Source organism: Salmo salar, chromosome 07 (genome assembly GCF_965601325.2).
Source record: "Salmo salar chromosome 07, fSalSal1, whole genome shotgun sequence".
Classification (NCBI taxonomy): domain Eukaryota; kingdom Metazoa; phylum Chordata; class Actinopteri; order Salmoniformes; family Salmonidae; genus Salmo; species Salmo salar.
This window is the reverse complement of record NC_138297.1, coordinates 39,668,950-39,693,491: the sequence shown is the minus strand read 5'-3', so window position 1 is coordinate 39,693,491 and position 24,542 is coordinate 39,668,950. Positions and strand designations below refer to the sequence as shown.

The following is a 24,542-nucleotide window of genomic DNA, read 5'->3' as shown; positions in this document are numbered from 1 at the left end:
TTTTTTGCTGAGTTTAGGAACACAACCATTTCGCTACACCCCCAAATAACATCTGCTAAATATGTGTATGTGACCATTAAACATTTTTTGATTTTAAAACATGAACATGGCTGATGAATTGCAAGACAATGGGCCTCAGGATATCGTCAAGGTATCTCCTTGTATTAAAATAGCCACAGATTAAATGCAATTCTGTTCGTTGTCCGTCATTTATACCTGCCCATACCATAACCCCACCTCCACCACGGGGCACTTTGTTCACAAAGTTGAATCCAGAAATCCGCTCGCACATATACGACACCATACATATTTTCTGCCATCATCTGTGAAGAGCACACTTGTCCAGTGTGCCAGTGTCCATCGATGGTGAGCATTTGCCCACTGAAGTTAGTTACGACACCGAGCTTCGGTCAGATCAAGACCCTGATGAGGATGACAAGCACACAGATGAGCTTCCTTGAGATGGTTTCTGACAGTTTGTGCAGAAATTCTTTGTTTGTGCAAACCCACAATTTCATTAGCTCTCTAGGTGGCTGGGCTCAGATGATCCCACAGGTGAAGAAGCAGGATGTGGAGGTCCTGGGCTGGTGTGGTTACACGTTGGAGGTGCCTTATGGTAGAGACATTAACATTCAATTCTCTGTCAACAGCTCTGGTGGACATTCCTGCAGTCAACATGCCAACTTCACACTCCCTCTTGTGGCATTGTGTTGTGTGACAAAACTGCACATTTTAGAGTGGCCTTATTTATTGTCTCCAGCACAAGGCGCACCTGTGTAATAACCGTGCAGTTTAATCTGCTTCTTGATATGCTACAGCTGTCAAGTGGATGGATTATCTTGGCAAAGGATAAATGCTTACTAGCCAGGAGATGTTTTTTGTGCGTATGGCAAATTTATGGGATCTTTTACATTATGGGATATATCATGTTTATATTTTTGTTCAGTATGATTTTGTAATCTAAAATATTTTTGCTGACTATCGGTGACTGACATAACAAGAGAGAAACGGTTGACGCACAAATAAATGTTTAAATTGCACCTTGTGTATTCTACTATTCGAACTCGCAAAAGTAAGTTGAGACCCCGCCTGGGGGGAATTGATCCTTCAAAGGGGGGCCCATCCCTGACATAGCTAGAGCGCCCGGATTAAGGTCAAGGTTTGTGTAATACCTGTCTCACTAGCAACTGGAGAGACCACACACAGACACACACTTGACTATATGCTGGTTTAGCTGTGAGCTAAAGGGTCCCTGCTGTGGGAGGCTGGTGCAGCCTGCTGGTGTAGCCAATGTTGAGGCGATATAGTGAGAGGTGCAGTGGGTTGCTATCCTGTTATTACTGCTCCGGGATGTTTAAAATGAACCGTGACTCATAGCTTCTGCCCGGGTTCAGCTTGCTCCTGTGTGTGTGGTGTGTCTGTGTGTGTGGGGGTGGCTGTGGTTGGAGCCCAGGGAAGGGTGATGCCAGTCTTTGTTTGGGGGAATATCTCACCCTAGCGCACCCCTGCCAATTAGATTCATTCAACTGTGCCCAGGAGGAGGCGGGGGAGACATGGAGAAGAGCCAGGGAGAGGGGGAGAATGAGAGTAAAGGAGAAGGGAGAACAAGGCTCCAGACAAACATTTTCAGTTGGTGGCACCAGTCCATAATTTGGTTGCACCCATTTTTCTTTGCAGCGTCACGTGAAAGAACAACATTTTATCATCTTATAAAGTTATTCAGTGCTTTATTAAAACGCGTAATCGACTACTGAGATGGTATACAATAATACATTTTTTTTCATATCTATTCATGTTTCAAAATATTCAAATTTTCAACCTAATCCAGTGTTTGTCATGCATTTTGGGTAGTTATTTTACTGTTAAAATAACTCTAAATATACTGTAATACCCACTAATAGCCATGTATTAGTCTAAAAGTTAATATAATCTCCAAAAACCGTTGCAGTTGTAGCCTACCACCCAATGAGGTCTATGCAATCGCAATGGCCAATATGCATTTATCACACTCTGTATCTCAAAGCCATATCAAATCTCTTGGTTGTAAAATAGTTGCTATTGGGCTCAAAATTGAGAGTTCATTTTTTTTAAAAGTACAGAAAGCTGAGAACCTCCTTATTTGTGACAACAGGATCGCTGTGTTTTCCCCGCTATTGGAATTTAAAATGTTATACAATTAGAACCAATTTTTTTTCTCCCAGAGCAGGCAGACACTTTCATTATAAGAATCATGAGAATAATTTACTTTTCTCTTTGACCAAATCCTGGTTTTAGCCTCCTAAAAATAGGAGGTGACCATGTAAAAATGTGCAGCTCGCCAATTCTAAATTTAACTTGCACAGTCAAAGGGTCAGAAAATGTGACTAAATGGTCACAGTCTGGAGCCCTGGAGAGAGGTAGGATAATGAAACAATGGGGATGTAAGGAGAAACATTGGGAGGGAGACTCAGGTTGAGGGAGGGGGGAGGAAGGGAGGGTGGCAGACAGGAGGGAGGCGGAGGCAGGAGAGACTGAGAGAATGGAATGAGACGGGGAGGGAGTGATGGGGACATGGGGAGGCAGGGGGAAAGGGGAGTTTTTCTGGCTGACTGCGGCTCTCTCCCCTACCTTTTATTGACAGCTGGATGCCTCTTTTTCAGCTCCGGTAGCTACTCAATCACACAGCTGATAGAGAGGCCTGTCACTCATATCCGCCTTGTTTCTGACACACACACACACACACACACACACACACACACACACACACACAAACACACAAACACACAAACACACAACACCCAGCCAGCCAGCACTCTCTCTATTCAGTCCTTTTGCTGACACATCTAACAAATACTCAAACTATAAGACCCCATTCATATGCACATTTAAGTACTTTGCAGACCCCGTTAAAATATGTGAGAGCACTCATAATCAATGAGTCCTAGAATTAGAGAGGTAGGGGGAGAAGAGAAGAGGACAGGTTCTCAGTGTGAGTGAGATCTTTTTCAGTTAAGCCCATGATTGCTGATTTGTTCCCACACAGTGAGGAGCCAGGTTATCCCTGAACACACACACACAGCCATCTGCCAGTCGGCAGAGGGAGCGATAGATGGAGAGAAGGTTGATGGAGGTGCGTCAATATGGCTTTGCCCTCCTCAACACGCCTCCTGTGTGTTTGTAGGGTGTGTGTTGTGTGTGTGTATACAGCCCGGTGTTCAGTAGGTCTATTGTGACTCAGGGTTATCTGTAGCTGTCATCTCTGTAACAGACGCCTCCAGCGACAGAGAGACAGGCACACTTTCTATGTTGTCCTCTGTTGTTCACTTTGTTGATAGACGCCGACACACACAATAAATAGCCTCAGTCTCCAAAGATTGTGTTTTACATTGTTTAGCCACTAACAGAATAGAAAGGGGAAGAAATGGCTGCCCTGAAAACCTCATTAGCCATGCATCGATCGTGAGAGTCTTGTCATTCCTGGGATGAAAAAGGGAATAGTTGTCATTGTTGGTGAGGGCAGAGACGTGACAGAGACAGACAGTGACCCAATGGCTCAGTTTCTAGTTGAGAATAACAGGACGGCGAGAAAATAAAAGAAGAAAGAAGAACAAAATGTGGAATCTGGATATTTCCTGCCATTGCCTCAGAGGATCAAAGCTACAGTCAAATACTTTATCACAGACAGTCTAGAGCTGTGGCTTTGTGGAGATATGGGGAGCGAGAAAGGGAGGGAGAGAGATGAAGAAGCGAGGGATGGTGTGAGGGAGGGATGGAGGGAGAGTGATTGAGAGCGAGGGCAGTACAGAGAGCGAGGGCAGTACAGAGAGCGAGGGCAGTACAGAGAGCGAGGGAAATACAGAGAGCGAGGGCAATATATCAAGTGAGAGAGCGCTAGGGAGGGAAGAATCAGATATGAGAGACAGCATCACACAGTCTTCATACTGACCTCTGACTGAGCTGGACAGTCTAGATCACAGGGTATCATCTGAGTGCTATGGGTCAGGTTAAGTGTACCATAACCCTTACACTTGTACTGTGGCCTCACTCCGTACTTCCCTAGTGCTCTGCAGTAGGCCAGGTATTAAGCATGCTTTGCCTGTTACAGTTACTAGTTACCTGTCCACAATTGTAATCAGTAAGGTAACTTTTGGACTACCCAAACTCAGTAATGTAATCAGATTATTTTCACTTACTTTTAGATTACATTCCCTTTAAGATAAAACATTATATTACTAATTCAACAACATCTGTTGCAGGATAAATCAGTGTTTAGAGTTTACATAGCTGGCCATAAATGGATTTTGCATTTAACTTTATGGGTTGGTTATGTAGGCTTCTTCTAACCCATTGCTTTATACTGCAGATAATAATACGATTAGGCCATATCTTTACATTAAAAACCAACGTCTGTCAGATTTCCAGTCATTACAATTAATGTAATATGGAATTATAGAATATGAAATTATAGATTAGCCAAATTGTTTTACCTGAGCATAACCCAAAAAACGAAGGACTTATTAGCCTAATCTGTTGTTAATGATTTTGTTGTCATGGAGGACTGATTGGGCTCATTGCTTTGATTTGAAAAGTAAACGCTGCCCTCGGAATAGCATGCTTTGAGCACTACCGAATTGTGCAATATACAGAACGTGAAAAATGAATGCCATAGGGTGCATTTGCTATATACCTATTGTTTATGTTTTTGTTGGTGACACTTTGTCTCTCTAATTTGCAGCTGTTTAAGAGTTTGTGCATGTGTCCGTTAAGCCCTCCCTCCCTATTTACGTCTCTCTGCATGGAGCAGTGCTTAGAGTGGACCAGAGAGACCGGTACAGTAGCTACTTCATTAAAGCAGGGGATCTTAAAGCTGACGTAATTATTGGTGCCTGTGGGCTATGGGTTAGTCATAATGCATGCTTCAAACTGGCCTACTGCTCACTCCCTTAACAGGTAATTGCATTTAAGCACAGAGAAAGAGGGAGGGAGAGCGATTAAGCCTATCATGGTCTGTTGACCTGAGGACATGGCTACTGCATGTGTGCAGATGGAGCCAGAAAGTCTCAATCCCTACTCTCTTTAATAAGTCAGACCTTAGCCCATCAAACCAGATATGATCTCACTGTAGTGATCTTAGGGGATTCAGAACACTCACTGTTAATGTGGTTAGGTTAGGGAGATTACTGTCTAGTCTGTCCGTGTAGCTCTACAATAGGAAAATGGGCTGACTCCTGCTGAATGGAGTTAGATGAGAAGTAGAGGTAACTCTAGGGAGCAAGAGAGGGAGTGAGGAAGGAAGAAACAAAGGATGGAAGAAAATGCCTTGACCCGGTACTGCTTTGTACTTCTGAATCCATGCCAGCCATTGAAATATAATTTATATGTGTCAGCCTACGTGAAATCCTTATCAAATTTTACATAGAGTATTATTTTCTTGAAGTAGCTTCTTATAGCTGGGCTGTACAGTAGCACTGGAAGGTCACAGTGAAGGGAGAGGTGATGGTAGGCCAAGGTTTCTCGCTATCTCTCTCGCTCTCTCTTTATCTCTGTCTCCCAACCCTCTCTATCTTTCTCCCTCTCTCCATCTCTCTCCCCCTCTCTCCATCTCTCTCCCCCTCTGTCAGTAGTGTGTTGTATCCAGAGGCACTCCTGTATTCATGGCCACAACACTCAGGCACCAGAACGCTCACTGCAGGATGCACAGCTGAGCCTGAAGGTCGGGCAGCAATTGTTTATCGGTTAATGTCTCACACTCTCTGTCCAAAATGTCTCGCGCACTCTGTCTAAAATGTATTTCGCTCTCTGTCTAAAATGTCTTTCGCTCTCTGTCTAAAATGTCTCTCGCTCTCTGTCTAAAATGTCTCTCGCTCTCTGTCTAAAATGTCTCGCGCTCTCTGTCTAAAATGTCTCTCGCTCTCTGTCTAAAATGTCACTCGCTCTCTGTCTAAAATGTCACTCGCTCTCTGTCTAAAATGTCTCGCGCTCTCTGTCTAAAATGTCTCGCGCTCTCTGTCTAAAATGTCTCGCACTCTCTGTCTAAAATGTCACCCGCTCTCTGTCTAAAATGTCTTGCGCTCTCTGTCTCGCTCCCTCTGTTCTCCTGTCTCACACTCCCTCTGTCAGAATGGCACACACACACATTTGTGGTAACTTAAACTTACAGAGCCCATGATTTGATCATTTATAGTTTCGTAAATGCATGGTTGATCCAAGGCCTGTTTTGAGGTTGTTGCTTTTTGTCCCCGAGCCCTTAATCAAATAATACATTATTTGATTACTTAAATGTACATTAGGATCAAAACTGGGATTGTATGTACATGTGACTTGCTCCACTATATAAAGTCCACTTCCAATGACAATTTGTACATTAGGACAAACCTCAAACAAAAGTGACTCAATTTCCAATTACTGTTCGCCTATGTTATTAGCACACCCATAAGCACTCTCTAAATGGAGCTTGTTATATAAAGTTGATTGTACATGTGCCCATTAGATGGATACCCTCTTCACTATGCTATAAGGAGACATCATTAGCTCCTCAAAAGGTATCATCTATTCATACTGTGGCTAAAGGCGACATCAATGGATGCCTAATGGTCTTACCTCTTCAAGAGCTGTCATCTATTCATACTGTGGCTAAAGGTGACATCATTGCATGTATAATGGTCTCAGTACTTTAAGAGGAACTGAACCAAAAAACGACTTCTCTGGTTGAAAAGCGGCCTATGTGGCATCGGTAGTAGTTGTCATGACTCTCCTGACAGTGGATGAAAGGACCCATCAGCTAGGCAAATGTTTGAAGATAGCCAGACCCCTCTCTCCCACAGAAGAGGGGAAGGGGGGCTGTGCAGTTCATGACACCTTAACACTGGGTCATAAATTTAAGTAGGAGGGAACTTTCCCTCTGCCTTTCAGTATCGGGATCCCGAGTGGCGCAGCGGTTTAAGGCACTGCGTCTCAGTACTAGAGGCGTCATGACAGACACCGTGGTTCGAATCCAGGCTGTATCACAACCGGCCGTGATTGGGAGACTCATAGGGCGGAGCTCAATTGGCCTGGGTTTGGCCGGTGTAGGTCATCAATGTAAATAAGAATTTGTTCTTCACTAACTTGCCTAGTTAAATACATTTTTAAAATCCACTAAAGAAAGGCCTTTGTAAACAGAAGACCTTTGCCGCCAAAAACTCGAACGGCCAAAGAATTAACTTTGGAACAATATTCAAAAGATAGGAATGTTAAGAATTGTTGGTGGGGATCTAAAGAATAATCGTGCCATATTGTTTATTATTTTGTGACGTCATTAAAACCTCTTAGCGCACGTATCCCGTTAACGGGATCATCATCGACAACATCCGGTGAAGCTGGAGCACGCCAAATTCAAATGACAAAATTGTAATATTAAACATTCATGAACATACAAGTGTCCTACATTTAAAAGCTTAACTTCTTATTCATCCAACCGCGTTGTCAGATTTCAAAAAGGCTTTACGGCGAAAGCATACCATGCGATTATCTGAGGACAGCGCCCCACACCAAAATACTTTTCCAAACCAGCACAGGCATCACAAAAGTAACAATTAGCGATATAATAAATTACTTACCTTTTGAAGATCTTCCTCTGTTTGCAATCCCAAGGGTCCCAGCTACACAACAAATGGTTGTTTTGTTCGATAAAGTCTTTCTTTATATCCCAAAAATGTCTTGATTCAGTAATCCACTCGTTCAACATGCATACAAACGAATCCAAAAAGTTACCAGTAAAGTTCATACAAACAAGTCAAACGATGTTTCTAATTAATCCTCAGGTACTCTAATATCTAAATAAACAATACAATTTAAGACGGAGAATAGTAAGTTCAATAGGGAAGATAAATAACGAAGAGCGCACACCTCATTCACGCTCGCAACAAGACTACATTTCTAATGAGAGACACCTTTGAAAACTACAACTACTCGCTCATTTTTTCAAAAGACAAGCCTGAAACCCTTTCTAAAGACTGTTGACATCTAGTGGAAGCCATAGGAACTACAATCTGGGAGCTATTTATTTGTATATCCCATAGACAAGCATTGAAATGGACTTTGACCAGGATGGATTTTCCTCTGGTTTTTGCCTGCCATATCAGTTCTGTTATACTCACAGACATTCTAACAGTTTTAGAAACTTCAGAGTGTTTTCTATCCAATGCTACCAATTATATGCATATCTTAGCTTCTGGGCCTGAGTAACAGGCAGTTTACTTTGGGCACGTCTCCGAACTTCCGAACACGGCCCCCTAGCCCTAAGAGCTTTTAAGGGTGGTATAACAAAGTAACTGTAACTCTGAAAGTGAACGCTTTATATGTATCAAGTTTACATCTAAATGTTGTATTAAATATGAGAATACTTTTGTGAGGATAGAAATGTGATTTTAGTCTTCTAAATGAGAATTGTTTGTCATCTAAACTTTTGGTCAGTCAGTAACCATGCCCAAGTGAGCACAGACATTGTCGGCATGATGGAACGCCCCCATTTTACCCGAGGATAAAAGCCTTGGTAACAAAATTTACATTAGACCAAGTAGACGGACAGTGAGACGGACGTCACGAATGGTTAAAACTACCAGACCAGACAGCGTGGAGCGGGGCTACACGCTACTAAATGGTAAGAAACTCTGAAACTCTCAACACGGGTGAAGAAGATAAAGACTAGACCAGAAACATTCACAGTCTGCGGCTATGCATGTAAAAGTAGTCCTAGAACTTTGACTGAAAACATGAGGTGGGACGGAAAAATCCCTCTCAGACAACCGTTGGTACATCTGAAGTATCTATCCTAATGAACACTCCAAGAGTCTCACTCAAGTGGGATAGAAAGTGGTTCAACAGAGAGCCGGCAATCAAGGACCGCTACGTGTAAATATACACTACCATTAAAAAGTTTTAGGGTCACTTAGAAATGTCCTTGTTTTTGAAAAGTCAGCACATTTTTTTTGTCCATTAAAATATAATAACATTTATCAGAAATACAGTGTAGACATTGTTAATGCTGACTATTGTAGTTGGAAACGGCTGATTTTATATGGAATATTTACATAGGCGTATAGAGGCCCGTTATCAGCAACCATCACTCCTGTGTTCCAATGGCTGTGTTAGCTAATCCAAGTTTATCATTTTAAAAGGCTAATTGATCATTAGAAAAAAAAAATTGCAAATAAAGCTGGCCTTTAGGCTAGTTGAGTATCTGGAGCATCAGCATTTATGGGTTCAACTAACCTGTACCCCCGCACACTGACTCGGTACCGGTGCCCCCTGTATATAGCTTCGTTATTCTTATTGTGTTACTTTTTATTCTTGTCTACTTGGTAAATATTTTCTTAACGGACCAGTAACCGAAAGGTTGCAAGATCGAATCCCCGAGCTTACAAGGTAAAAATCTGTCGTCCTGCCCCTGAACAAGGCAGTTAACCCACTGTTCCTAGGCTGTCATTGAAAATAAGAATTTGTTCTTAACTGACTTGCCTAGTTGAATAAAGGTTAAAAAAATGTAGATATTCCATTAAAAATCTGCTGTTTCCAGCTACAATGTTAATGTTGTAAATTACTGTATTTCTGATACATTTTATGGTATTCTAATTGACAAAAAATTATATTTTCTTTAAAAAACAAGGACATTTCTAAGTGACCCCAAACTTTTGAACGTTCATGTGCAAAGTATTATTACTCCTTAGAGCGTAAGTTCCATTTAAGTCGGAGGGAACTTTACATACCCCTCCCTCTCCATGTGTAACAAGCCGTCATATCTTTTATCTCGTGTACGTGTGTTTGTTTATTCTTCGTTATTATTTTGTTAGTAAATAAATGATTAAATCAATTTGTGTAGTACTGAATATTCAGAAGGGCTAGGGTTCTTGTGGATCCAAGGATTATGCCATGTTCAGAATGAGATTGAGGTAATAATTGACGTAAGATATATCTTTCGAGTTTAATTCGGACTAACTCGTTGAACAACTTCTTCCGTTGTGCCCCAAATTCCTAATGAGTTAATTGTTACATGATTAATTTAATCGAATAACACTTAAACATAGTTGGTAAGGTAAATAACAGTCATCACGTTAATGATTGTCACATCACAACATAGTTATAAACATATACATTCTAGTCTCAAAACAGTCAAATGTAGTAATGAGGAGGAGGAAAACGGATGCCAAATCCGAGTTCAACCCCCCTTCAAGCTCTGCTGTCTGATATTTGCATTTAGACTGTAAATGTTGCATTTAATCTCCTGTCAGCATGTGTTTAGTAGTTGAGAGGACAGCTCACCTCCTGATCTCTCCTGTTCTCCATCTCTCTCTCTCTCTCTCTCTCTCTCCTTCTCCTGTTCTAGCTCTCTCGCTCTCTCTGTCTGTGTGTGTGACCTCCCTTTCCCTTCAAAATGGCCACAGGGTGATCACGAGCTGTGGTAGCTAGCTGCTCACCCTTGAGATGAGACTATGTGTATGCTCTGTGTGCCAGTGTCACTCAGCTAGTATACACAGATGTTTGTTCATATGTCATCATTACTATTCCTCACACACATCCTCTTTTTCTTTAATGAAGTACAGTTTGGTAAAACAGTTTTGTCTCTGTTTTCAGGTCAAATCAATAATAGTGCACCCATCACCCCTAGTAAGTCAGGCCTCACCTGGCTGTGAAATTCATCTCTCTCTTTCTCTCTTCTCTCTCTCTCTCTCTTCTCTCTCTCTCTCTCTCTCTCTCTCTCTCTCTCTCTCACACACTCTCTCTCTTCACTCTCTCTCTCCCTCTCTCTCTCTCCCTCTCTCTCCAATCAAGGACAACTACACATTTGCTCAGCCGGGGATCCAAAGAAAAGTCAAGGCTCTGGAGGAGTTGGTCAGCAGGATCGATGGTGAGTGCTTTCTCTCTCCTGTCCTTTCTGCTCTCCCTTTCTCTCTTTCTCCTGTACTCTCCTGTGGTCCTCTACACTCTACTCTCCTGTGGTCCTTTCCCTCTTCCTCTCCATCTTTCTCACCCTCCCTCCCCTTGGCTTGTCCTCTCCATCTTTCTATCTCCCTCTTTCGATCTGTGTGGTTTCCGGAAGGGAAATCCTGTCTCTGAGCACACCCCTGCATCATATCTCTCTCTCTCTCTTTGTCTGTCTGACCATATCTCTCTTCCTGTCTGTCAGAATGATGATTAGTCTGTCCTTCTGTCAGAGTGATCACACGCGCACGCGCACACACACACACACACACAGACCCTGACTGCTTTGTGTCATCCCCAATCAGCGGCGGGTCAGTGTGGCTTTTAACAGAGTGGTGGCTGGCTGGCGTCTGATCCACCGGGGGGAAGCAGGAGCCACCAGAGCATGAGATCCTCTCATTACTTTAAATTACTGAGGTGTAATCAGAATTCACTGGCCATCCTCTCCTCCCGCCATCTCCTCACAGAGCAGGATAAGGCCAGGGTGGAAGGAGACCGGTCCCTGCACAGCACAAAACCCAGACCAGTACCAGACCTAGACTCAGATCTAGTCCTATACTCCTATACTTTCTTTACATTAGAGAGGTGTAATCAGGATTCAGTGGACATCTTCTTACAGAACGGGGACAGAAACCAAGCCCTGCACTGCACACAGTCAGCCCAGTTCTAGACCCAGATTCAACACCAGACCTAGCGCTTTACCCTATTGTCTGATCCAACCCAGCCCCATGCCCCATCTGTATACCCTAGCCCCAGACCCAGGCATTTGTATTCCAAAACTGTCTTATTTTTTATTTCTTTCTGACGTCTCTGCTCAGTTTGGACTTGGCTATATTTAACAACCAAATTTATGCAGGGAGGGAAATTGAGTTGGTCTTTTTGGACTAGATAAATGTCTTTAGGTCGCAGGTTAGATTTACCCTCTCTGGAGTAAGAGACTGTTCTTAAACAGATATTGAACTTTACCAGTCCTCCTTGAGAACTTCAGTTCTTTTTCTCTTACTTTATCATTTTGAGTTTCCAGTGTTGTTGCCTTTTCCATTTTCTTGATCCTACAGTACATGTCTGCTGTAAATTACCGGTAAATACTTATTAGTGAACCATACTTTGCCAGGTATGTATTTCTGTGAAATGTTTAACAGCTGTTAGGTGTCCTTTTCTCTGTTGATTTGTAACAGAGAATGTAGCCTAGCGGTTAAGAGCGTTGGGCAAGTAACCAAAAGGTTGCTAGTTCAAATCCCTGAGCCGACTTGGTGAAAAATCTGTCGATGTACCCTTGAGCAAGGCACTTAACCCTAATTGATCCTGTAAGTAGCTCTGGATAAGACCATTTGCTAAATGACAAAACATGTTTTTTTATTATTCCATTTGTTTTTTACAATTTAACATATCGCTCATTAACTCAACACACAGCTCCTTAAAGGTTTGATCCATAAAGACACACCTATGCACGCGCACACACTTATACACACACACACGCACACAGGTCTCCTTATAGGTTTGCACCAACACTATAAGCAAACTCTGTACTCATTGTAATTAGAGACAAAAGTTATACTTCATACCAGATTTCCTACCAGATTGCAATACTTCATACCAGATTTACTCCAGACACCCGGACAGGCCCTCATCCCCGTCATTCGCAGGAGAAAGAGACGGAAAAGGTATTGCGGAAGGAGATCGGGGTGCCTTGTGAGGATCCGCCGACAAGTGGCTAATTTGCTTTTGCCATCGGTACTATTGGCCAATGTACAATCGCTGGATAATAAATTGGACAAACTAAAAGCACATTTATCCTACCAATGGGACAGGATGGAACAGCTGCCTCTGGTAAGACAAGGGGTGCGGTCTATGTATATTTGTAATCAACAGCTGGTGCACGATATCTAAGGAAGTCTCAAGGTTTTGCTCGCCTGAGGTAGAGTATCTCATGATCAGCTGTAGACCACACTAGCTACCTAGAGAGTTTACATCCTCTATTTTTTTTAGCTGTGTACATACCACCACAAACCAATGCTGGCACTAAGACCACACTCAACGAGCTGTATACCGCCACAAGCAAACAAGAAAATGCTCATCCAGAGGCGGCGATCCTAGTGGCCGGGGACTTTAATGCAGGGAAACTTAAATCCGTTTTACCTAATTTCTACCAGCATGTTAAATGTGCAACCAGAGGGGGGAAAAAACTCTAGACCATCTTTACTCCACACACAGAGACGCGTACAAAGCTCTCCCTCGCCCTCCATTGTGCAAATCTGGTCATAATTCTATCCTCCTGATTCCTGCTTACAAGCAAAAATTAAAGCAGGAAGCACCAGTGACTCGGTCAACAAAAAAGTGATCAGATGAAGCAGATGCTAAGCTACAGGACAGTTTTGCTAGCACAGACTGGAATATGTTCCGGGATTCTTCTGATGGCATTGAGGAGTACACCACAACAGTCACTGGCTTCATCAGTAAGTGCATCGATGACATTGTCCCCACAGGGACTGTACGTACATACTCCAACCAGAAGCCATGGATTACAGGCAACATCCATGCTGAGCTAAAGGATAGAGCTGCCGCTTTCAAGAAATATCGCTATTCCCCCCGATGAACAATCAGGCAAACCGTCAATACAGGACTAAGATCAAATCGTACTACACCGGCTCCGACGCTCATTGGATGTGGCAGGGCTTGCAAACTATCACAGACTACAAAGGGAAGCACAACTGAGAGCTGTCCAGTGACACGAGCCTACCAGATGAGCAAAATTACTTCTATACTCGCTTCGAGGCAAGTAACCCTGAAACATGCATTAGAGCATCAGCAGTTCCAGACGACTGTGTGATCACGCTCTCTGTAATAACATGTTTCAAGCAGACCACCATAGACCCTGTGCCCAAGAACACTAAGGTATTTCATATTTTATTAGGATTCCAATGTGAGTAAGACCTTTAAACAGGTTAACATTCACAAGGCCGCAGGGCCAGACGGAATACCAGGATGTGTACTCCGAGCATACGCTGACCAACTGGCTTCACTGACATCTTCAACCTCTCCCTGTCTGAGTCTGTAATACCAACATGTTTCAAGCAGACCAACATAGTCCCTGTGCCCAAGAACACTAAGGTATTTGGTATTTTATTAGGATCCCCATTAGCTGTTTCAAAAGCAGCAGCTACTCTTCCTGGGGTTCACATAAAATATAATACAGAATGACGTAATACAGAACATCAATAGACAAGAACAGCTCAAGAACAGAACTACATACATTTATTTTAAAGGTACACGTAGCCTACATATCAATGCGTACACACAAACTGTCTAGGTCAAATAGGGGAGAGGCGTTGTGCCGTGAGGTGTTGCTTTGTCTGTTTTTTTAAACCAGGTTTGCTGTTTATTTGAGCAATATGAGATGGAAGGAAGTTCCATGCAATAAGGGCTCCACATAATACTGTACGCTTTCTTGAATATGTTCTGGATTTGGGGAATGTGAAAAGACCCTGGTGGCATGTCTGGTGGGATAAGTGTGTGTGTCAGAGCTGTGTGGAAGTTGACTATGTAAACTATTTGGGATTTTCAACACAATGTTTCATATAAAAAGAAGTGATGCAGTCAGTCTCTCCTCAACTCTTAGCCAAGAGATACTGGCATGCATATCAGCCCTCTGATTACAATTAAGAGCAAATCGTGTTCTGGGCCAGCTGCAGCTTAACTAGGTATTTCATTGCAGCACTGGACCACACGACTGGACAATAATCAAGATTAGGCCGAACTAGAGCCTGCAGAACTTGCTTTTTGGAGTTTGGTGTCAATAAAAGCAGAGCATCTATTTATTACAGCTAGACCTCTCCCCATCTTTACAACCATTGAATCTATATGTTTTGACCATGACAGTTTACAATCTAAGGTAATGCCAAGTAATTTAGTCTCCTCAACTTGTTCAACAGCCACACCATTCATTACCAGATTAGGCTGAGGTCTAGAACTTAAGGAATGATTTGTACCAAATGCAATGCTCTTAGTTTTAGAGATGTTCAGGACCAGTTTATTACTGGCCACCCATTCCAAAACATACTGCAACTCTTTGTTAAGGGTTTCAGTGACTTCATTAGCTGTTGTTGCTGATGCGTATATGGTTGAATCATCAGCATACGTGGACCCACATGCTCTGTTTAATGCCAGTGGCAGGTAATTGGTAAAAATAGAAAAGAGTGGAGGGCCTAGAGAGCTGCCCTACGGTACACCACACTTTACATGTTTGACATTAGAAAAGCTTCCATTAAAGAAAACCCTTTGAGTTCTATTAGATAAATAGCTCTGAATCCACGATATGGCAGAGGTTGAAAAGCCATAACACATATGTTTTTTCAACAACCGGCTATGGTCAATAATATCAAAGGCTGCACTGAAATCTAACAGTACATCTCCCACAATCTTCTTATCAATTTCTTTCAACCAATCATCAGTCATTTATGTCAGTGCAGTACATGTTGAGTACGCTTCTCTGCTGAAAGTCTGTTAATTTGTTTACAGAGAAATAGCATTGTATTTGGTCAAACACTATTTTTGCAACAGTTTGCAAAGAGCTGGCAGCAAGCTTATAGGTCTGCTGTTAGAACCAGTAAAGGCCGCTTTACCACTCTTGGGTAGCGGAATTACTTTGGCTTCCCTCCAGGCCTGAGGACAAAGACTTCCCTCTAGGCTCAGATTAAAAATATGACAGATAGGAGTGGCAAAAGAGTCAGCTACCATCCTCAGTAGCTTTCCGTCTAAGTTGTCAATGCCAGGAGGTTTGTCATCATTGATCGATAAGTCATTTTCCCACCTCTCCCACACTAACTTTACACAATTCAAACTTGCAATGCTTTTCTTTCATTATTCGTTTTTTTTTTGCATGAATACAATTGCTCACTGTTCGTTGTTGGCATTTCCTGCCTAAGTTTTCCCACTTTGCTAATGAAATAATCATTAAAATAATTGGCATCATCAAATGGTTTTGTGATGAATAAGCTTTCGATGAAAGATGGAGTTGCATTTGTCTTTCTGCCCATAATTTCATTTAAAGTACTCCAAAGTTTTTTTTCCATCATTCTTTATATCATTGATCTTGGCTTCATAATACAGTTTCTTCTTCTTTTTGTTGAGTTTAGTCACATATTTCTCAATTTGCAGTAAGTAAGCCAGTCAGATGTGCAGCCAGACTTATTAGCCACTCCTTTTACCCCATCTCTTTCAACCATACAGTTTTTCAATTCCTCATCAAGTTATGGAGCCTTAACAGTTCTAACAGTCAGTTTCTTAACAGTTTATCAATAATTGGAAGAAACAATTTAATAAATTAATCAAGTGCAGCGTCTGGATGCTCCTCATTAATCACATCAGACCAACTGATATTTTTAACATCATCCACATAAGAGTCGCAGCAAAAAATGTTGTATGATCTCTTATATACAATTTTAGGCCCAGCTGTTGGAACTTTGGCTTTCCTGGATATAGCCACTATGTTGTGATCACTACATCCAATGGATACGGATACAGCTTTAGAACGAAGTTCTACAGTATTAGTAAAAATGTGATCGGTACATGTGGATTATCTTTTTCCTGTGGTGTTTGTAACCACCCTGCTAGGTTGATTAATAACCTGAACCAGATTACAGGCACTGGTTACAGTAAGAAGCTTCCTCTTGATCAGACGGCTTGATGAAACCCAGTCAATATTCAGTTCCCCAGAAAGTAGATCTCTCTGTTTACCTCACATACACTAGCAAGCATTTCACACATATTATTTAGATACTGACTGTTAGCACTTGATGGCCTATAGCTACACCCCAAAAGAAAACGCTTCAGATGTGTCAAGTGAACCTGCAACCACAACACTTCAATAACACTTGACATAAGATCTTCTCTAAGCATGACAGGGATATGGCTCTGAATATATACAGCAACACCTCCCACATAAGCATCTTCTATAGATGGTATAGCTTTGTATTGCTACTGCTGTATCATCAAATGAATTATCTAAGTGAGTCTCAGAAATGGCTGATATATGAATGTTATCTGATGCTAGCAAGTTATTGATTTCATGAACCTTATTTCTAAGGCTGCATATATTAATATGGGATATTTTCAGCCCTTTCCTGGGTAGCTTATCAGAGATAGACATAATACTGAAAAGAGCGAACAAAGCAAGAGAAAAAAATATACATTCATCAGTCCATTAATCAATTGGTGTGTGTGTTGCGGGGTTGAATCTACAAAACCATAGGCTTGGCTCTCTCATCCCTGCCTAAATGACTACCGACCCATAGCACTCATGTCTGTAGCTGGTCATGGCTCACATCAACACCATTATCCCAGAAACCCTAGACCCACTCCAATTTGCACACCACCCCAACAGATCAACAGATGATGCTTCTCTATTGCACTCCACACTGCCCTTTCACACCTGGACAAAATGAACACCTATGTGAGAATGCTATTCATTGACTTCAGCTCAGTGTTCAACACCATAGTGCCCTCAAAACTCATCACTAAGCTAAGGACCCTGGGACTAAACACCTCCCTCTGCAACTGGATCCTGGACTTCCTGATGGGCCGCCCCCCCAGGTGGTAAGGGTAGTTATCAATGCATCCGCCACTCTGATCCTCAACACATTGGCCCATCGGGTGTGTGCTCAGTCCAATCCTGTACTCCCTGTTCGCTCATGACTGCACGGCCAGGCTCGACTCCATCATCATGATGTTTGCCGTTGACACAAGGACACGGCTATGGATGCCGTCTGGGCCGGCAGCCTTGCGAGGGTTAACACTTTAAAATGTCTTACTCACTTTGGCCAAGGAGAAGGAGAGCCCACAGTCCTTGGTAGTGGGCCGTGTTGGTGGCACTGTGTTATCCTCAAAGCGGGCGAAGAAGGTGTTTAGCTTGTCCGGAAGCAAGATCTGTGTCCGCGACATGGCTGGTTTTCCCTTTGTAAGACATAATTGTCTGTAGATCCTACCACATTTGTCTTGTGTCTGAGCCGTTTAATTGTGGCTTCAGTTTGTCTCTATACTGACGTTTTGCCTGTTTCATTGCCTTACTGAGGGAATAACTACACTGTTTGTATTCGGGCATATTCCCAGTCACCTTGCCATGGTGAAATGCGATGGTTCACGCTTTCAGTTTTGCGCGAATGCTGCCATCTATCCACGGTTTCTGGTTAGGGTAGGTTTTAATAGTCACAATGGCTACCACATCTCGATACACTTCCTGATTAACTCAGTCACCGTATCAGTATATACGTCAATATTATTCTCAGAGGCTACCCAGAACATATCCCTGTCCACGTGATCAAAACAATCTTGAAGCGTGGATTCCGATTGGTCAGACCAGCGTTGAATAGTCCTTAGCATGGGTACTTCCTGTGTGAGTTTCTGCCTATAGGAAGGGAGGAGCAAAATGGAGTCCTGATCAGATTTGCCGAAAGGAGGGTGGGGGAGGGCCTTATAAGGCATCCTGGAAGTTGGAGTAGCAGTTGTTGATTTTTTTTTTTCAACAATGTGTTGATACAATTACAGCATTCTTTTCCTCAAATTTGCTTTGTTAAAATCCCCTGCTACAATACATGCGGCCTCAGGATATGTGGTTTCCAGTTTGCATAAGTCCAGTGAAGTTCTTTGAGGGCCGTCGTGGTATCGGCTTGAGGGGGGATATACACGACTGTGACCTATAACTAAAGAGAAATCTCTTCAATTTCCCTGGGGGGTACGAACAAAGGATCCGATTCGGGAAAGTCGTATTCCTGGTCAAAATGCTGGTAGTGCTGGTGAGTTACCGCCGCTCTGATATCCAATAGTTCTTCCCGGCTGTATGTAATAACACAAAACATTTCTGGGCTAATAATGTAAGAAGTAACCCATAATAAAAAAAAATACTGCAAAGAGTCTGGTATCTTGTACGTCTAAGTGAACCATATAAGGTACGAAAGTTTATGTAGAAGGGCTTTATAAACAAAAAGAGTACAAGGCATCGATCTACGAGACTTTAGAGAGGGCCAACCTACTTCATACAGAATGCAGTGATGTGTACCGGACCCATCGCCCGTAATAAAGCGTAGTGCATTATGATAATCCTGCATACAGGTGTATGTTGTTTTTTTTTGTAGATGGAACAACATTGTTTATACGGACAGTAAAAAGTACAGGACTTAATGTAGATCCCTGTGGGACACCTTTCGTAATATAAATATAAGCTGACTTAACACCATCAGAAAAAACACATTGTGTTGTCTTTCTAGTAATTTTATAACCAATTACATGACGCCGACTGGAGACAATCTTTGAATCAATAAAGAGTGGTCAACAGTATTCTCTTATCCATACCCTTTACCACATCGTTTAACACTAAGGTGGCATTAGAGAGGGTGCTATGAACCGGCATGAAACCAGACTGGTGAACACTTAGAATACATCTCGTAGCTAGGAAGGGTCTAAGTTGACAATTGATTAATAGAACGTTTTCAGTGCTCTACATTAAGGCTTGTCTAGGGTAAGTAAAACAAAAGTTGGATTACCAGAATATACATTTCAGTAGAAAATCACTATCAAACAATTTCTCCAATCAGAATTGAATCAGGCAGTGCCGCAGCGCACAGCAGGGCAGTGCATGGTTTACATTCTGAGTAAATTGCCTATATTCCTATTTGCTATAACACATTTCTATAAATAAGTTATATTTATACAAAGCAAGAGAACAATGTAGACAGAGCTAAGAGCATCACCAAACCACCACAAAATATCCAGTCAGAAAATGTAGTTTTGACATGAATGTGACTTGGCCTATTAAGGCACTCTTTGAATTTAATTCATCCTAGATTTCTCCTGCCATGCTTTTTCATGATCAAGGTGCAATGAATGAATGTGACAGAGTTCTGGGCTATCTCAGAAAGTTTTGTTTTTGAATAACCCCAAAACATGGGAGGCTTATGGTAATAATGAGAGAGAAAGAAGAAACAATAGCAATATATACACATCGAATGAGAAATTTGTACAAACCTTCAGTTGAGCAAAGCATTATAAGACAGAAGGCCCCAAAAAAATCCTTCCTTGCCATTGTGAACCAAACAACCAAAAGCCTTATCCTCCAACTAAAATATAATAAAAGCATTAAGACAAATTAAAGTTATGAAGAGTATTTTCCAAAATATTTGAGTGTTTAATGTCCTAAAGTTGCATCTTTTAAATGAGATCAATTATGGAAGTCGGAGTCTATGCTATTCTCATTCACAGATTTATTTTGAATTACAAATATTTTAGCTCACTAGAAGTGAAATTGAGCAAACAATACCGAGATTAAAAAATCCAATGAGGTGTCAAAAACGTAGGCTTCAGCTGAGGAATGCTTATGAAACAAATGAGTAGTTGGCCTATGCCCATTTCCATATTATTCTAGCAATGTGCAACCTACTTACAATGCATATAGTAGCCTAGGCCTAGTAAGAGAAGAGGATGAGGAAAAAATGCGAATCAGTTTATAATTTTCCAGTTCTGAGGATAGCAGAGTTGCTCTACAGCCCATGATGATTTACAACCCAGCACAAGACGCACTGCTAGCGAGGCTCGTTGACTGTGTCACTCGCTCCATCTGCACACTTTGGCAGACAAAGATAGCCAGATAGGCCTAGGTTACTACACATCTCTTTCGTGTCACAGCTAAACCAGAGTGAAATAAGCTGTTCAAAAAGATTTGGCTCAGCTAAATGTATTTTGTCAATGTCATGATTCTTCTCAACCTTCCAATAGCATGCCAGCGAAATGCCTAGCAGTCTTTTTTCTTTAAAAAATTGAATAAATTAGTTTGCATTATTTTGGATGGCCGCTAGGGGGAGATAACAACATTGTTTATGGCAGGGGTATCAAATCAAATGTAATTATGTAGCCCTTCTTACATCAGCTGATATATCAAAGTGCTGTACAGAAACCCAGCCAAAAACCCCAAACAGCAAGCAATGCAGGTGTAGAAGCACGGTGGCTAGGAAAAACTCCCTAGAAAGGCCGAAACCTAGGAAGAAACCTAGAGAGGAATCAGGCTATGAGGGGTGGCCAGTCCTCTTCTGGCTGTGCCAGGTGGAGATTATAACAGAACATGGCCAAGATGTTCAAATGTTCATAAATGACCAGGATGGTCAAATAATAATAATCATAGTAGTTGTCGAGGGTGCAACAAGTCAGCACTTCAGGAGTAAATGTCAGTTGGCTTTTTATAGCCGATCATTGAGAGTATCTCTACCGCTCCTGCTGTCTCTAGAGAGTGGAAAACAGCAAGTCTGGGACAGGTAGCACGTCCGGTGAACAGGTCAGTGTTCCATAGCCGCAGGCAGAACAGTTGAAACTGGAGCAGCAGCATGGCCAGGTGGACTGGGGACAGCAAGGAGTCATCATGCCAGGTAGTCCTGAGGCATGGTCCTAGGGCTCAGGTCCAGAGAGAGAGAAGAGAGAGAGAAGAGAGAGAGAAGAGAGAGAGAGAGAGAGAGAGAGAGAGAGAGAGAGAGAGAGAGAGAATACACTTAAGTTCACACAGGACACCGGATAAGACAGGAGAAATACTCCACATATAACAGACTCACCCTAGCCCCCTGACACACAAACTACTGCAGCATAAATACTGGAGACGGAGACAGGAGGGGTCAGGAGACACTGTGGCCTCATCCGATGATACCCCCGGACAGGGCCAAACAGGCTCGATATAACCTTACCCACTTTGCCAAAACACAGCCCCCACACCACTAGAGGGATATCTTCAACCACCAACTTACCATCCTGAGACAAGGCCGAGTGTAGCCCACAAAGATCTCCACCAAGGCACAACCCAACCCTCCTTCCATGGAGGGCCTATTGTCTGCTGGTTTTAGTTGTTTCCTTTCAATTGAGACCTTGACAACCAGGTAGGGGAGTTCCTTACTAATCAGTGACCTTAATTCATCAATCAAGCACAAGGGAGGAGCGAAAACCCTCAGACACTCGGCCTTCCGTGGAATGAGTTTGACACGTGGTCTATGGGCAAGCGCAGAATTTTTTTTCATATCACTCCTATGTACTTCACTCATTTTCAGTCACATTTTTGGCTGATGGTGTTACAGACCTTTTATTTTGTGACTTCAGCTTTCGGACAAGTAGGAAATCTGTCCTACTTGTCCAAAGGACAAGTGGCTAAAAAAGTTAATATCAAGCCCTGGTTGTTGAAAATGAAAACATATTCACTAGAAGTTGACTGATCTTCCAACGAGCCAAGTGGAGGCTGGGAGAGGGAATAGCAGTCGACTGACTGCCCAGGGTCGATTTAACCACCATTTCTTAAAATAAAAAGCCTGCTGAGATAAAATGCCGAAAGCATCACTTATCAAATTTTTCTCAGTAATGATGCCAGAGTCTGACACAACTTGCTTATGAAGGGAAGGAGAGGAATTGCCACGCTTCAGTGCATTAACTGTTTTCCTAAATGTAAGTGGATCACCAGCAGAGTCTGTGATAGAACTTAGAAAGTGGCTTGATTTAGCTTTCTTAATTTAGGAAGTACATCTATTTTTACATTTTCACATTTATTTCTACATCTATTTTAAATCATGTATTTCGAAATATGTTTTTGAAAATACTTTAAAGTAGTATGCTATTTATAGGAAAGTGTTTGAAAATACTTTTGAAAATGTCCAATAGTGGTTGATTCAGGCCACAAAGACTCAAATACACGGGAAATAACAAATAATCAAATACAAGTGCGTGTGCATATCAGTGTGTGTGTGTGTGTGTGTGTGTGTGTGTGTGTGTGTGTGTCCGTGTACATGTATGTGTTTGTCTGTGAGCATGAGTTGTTGTAGATTGATTTCCACCTCTGCGTAACGAGATCCATTAGGGCTGTTCCAGGGGAGATGTTAAACAGCACCACTCTGCCAGCTAGCTGATTAAACCTGACACAGGACATGGCTCCAAGGGGGTCGTTTTGGGATAATGGCACAGTGTAACAACAGTCCTACAATGCCCAGAGTGACTTAAAACCACCATTCAACACTGGAAGTTATATCTTGAGAAGAGGAAACTGTTCAGAGAACAGCAGGGCACAAGAAAGAAAAAAGAGAGAAAAGGGGGAAGAGGAGGACAGGGAGCCAGTGAAGAAGAGAGAGAGAGAAAAAGGGAAGATGGGAAGAAAGCATCAGATGCAACAGCTGTGGTGAAGAGATAGATCAGTGCCCTTGCTACATTCCCTTCCTTCAGAGACACATATCAGCCTTAGTCTCTTGCTCTATGTGGTACACAAACCAGGTTGTATTTGATCCTATTACCACTGTGTAAGGTTTCCCCTACCACAGTCTCTGATGTTATAAGGTGTGTGTTAGCCAGGGCTGGAGGTGTACCACTGAGAGATGGCCTGCCCAGATTGGTGCTACTTGGTGGGCTGTGGCCTTGATGTTCAGACATGCTCCTGAAGCACACCTCTGGCTCTCCTTTGGCTCCTCAGCCATATGGCTCTGCTCTGTCAGGTGACAGAAAGGAGGAGCTGCCTTAGCGCCACAGGGACATGACAGAATCCGACCAGCCTGCCAGCCTTCCCTGACAATGTCTGTAGGCACAGGGGAGCGTCTGGACGCGACAGAGAAAGATGGGAGTGGAAGGAAGGCGTGGAGGTAGTGTGAGAGATGGTGAGAGAAAGACCTAAACTGTCCCTCACTCGTGATGCCATCAGCAAAGACACATTGTGGTCATACAGCTGAATAGCCACATCATGCTGGAACAGCAACCACAATATCTGCTTAGACTGTACACTGTATGAAGAGATATTTTCTAATTTCCCCCTGTAATTATATTAGATACTAATGATGCTGCATTTTATAGGGCTTTTCAAGGTGCTTTACGAGTTAACAGTGTAATGGTGAATTGACCTCACCTTGCATTGTCCTTTGCAGTGATGCTGATAGATTAAATTACATGCATATCAAATGTGTGATGACATGAGAAACTGATCTCCACCTGATGATGATAATACAGAAACTGATCTGTGTTGTGTTATACGGACTTACAGCAGAGTCTTGTAATTCCTGATACTTTGGCTGATACAGTCCAATTTGACCACCAGTGACGGAGGGGAGAGGTGGTGGAGTGGTGCTGATCTCACCCCAGTGTCTGATTCCATTAACACTTTGTCCTGTCCTACCCTGTGACTCGTCTGCTCTGTGTCAGTGGCTCAGGTCTGTCCTTCAGTCTCTCCCTGCCTGCCCTTCAGCCCAAACACTGCCAGCTCACCTGCCTTTATCTCCCTCAAACAGAGAGCAAAGGAGAGAGAGTAGAGCGAGCGAGTAGAAAGAAAAGCACAAACACACCACAGGGACAGAGAGACCAGAGAGAGAAGAGGGGGAAACAGAACAGAGAGGAATAGCGAGAGTGGGAGAGCACAGCCCTGCCTGGACCCTCAACCACCCACACTTGCCTCTAAAATCGACAGGGGTGGAGAGAGGAAAACGGTTTGGCACAATGCCTCAAGAACTCTCCCTTTTCTCTGCCTCTGTGTAGCACTAGGTCCATAGAGTACAGTAGCCTATATAGCAGAGAGCATAGTCTAGGCTGAATTTAGCAGAGGAGTGAACATTCAA

The 24,542-nt window shown here is 42.6% G+C and overlaps 1 protein-coding gene across 2 annotated transcripts in view; it reads left to right on the top strand.

Moving 5' to 3' along the window:
* Positions 1–24,542, top strand: part of LOC106609109 (TBC1 domain family member 22B) — a 186,020-nt gene that overhangs the window by 97,487 nt on the left and 63,991 nt on the right. For both annotated transcript variants that reach the window (XM_014207531.3, XM_014207530.3), the window contains exon 11: positions 10,789–10,864. In XM_014207531.3, the coding sequence (XP_014063006.1) occupies positions 10,789–10,864 (76 nt within the window). The remainder of the gene's footprint in view (positions 1–10,788; positions 10,865–24,542) is intronic.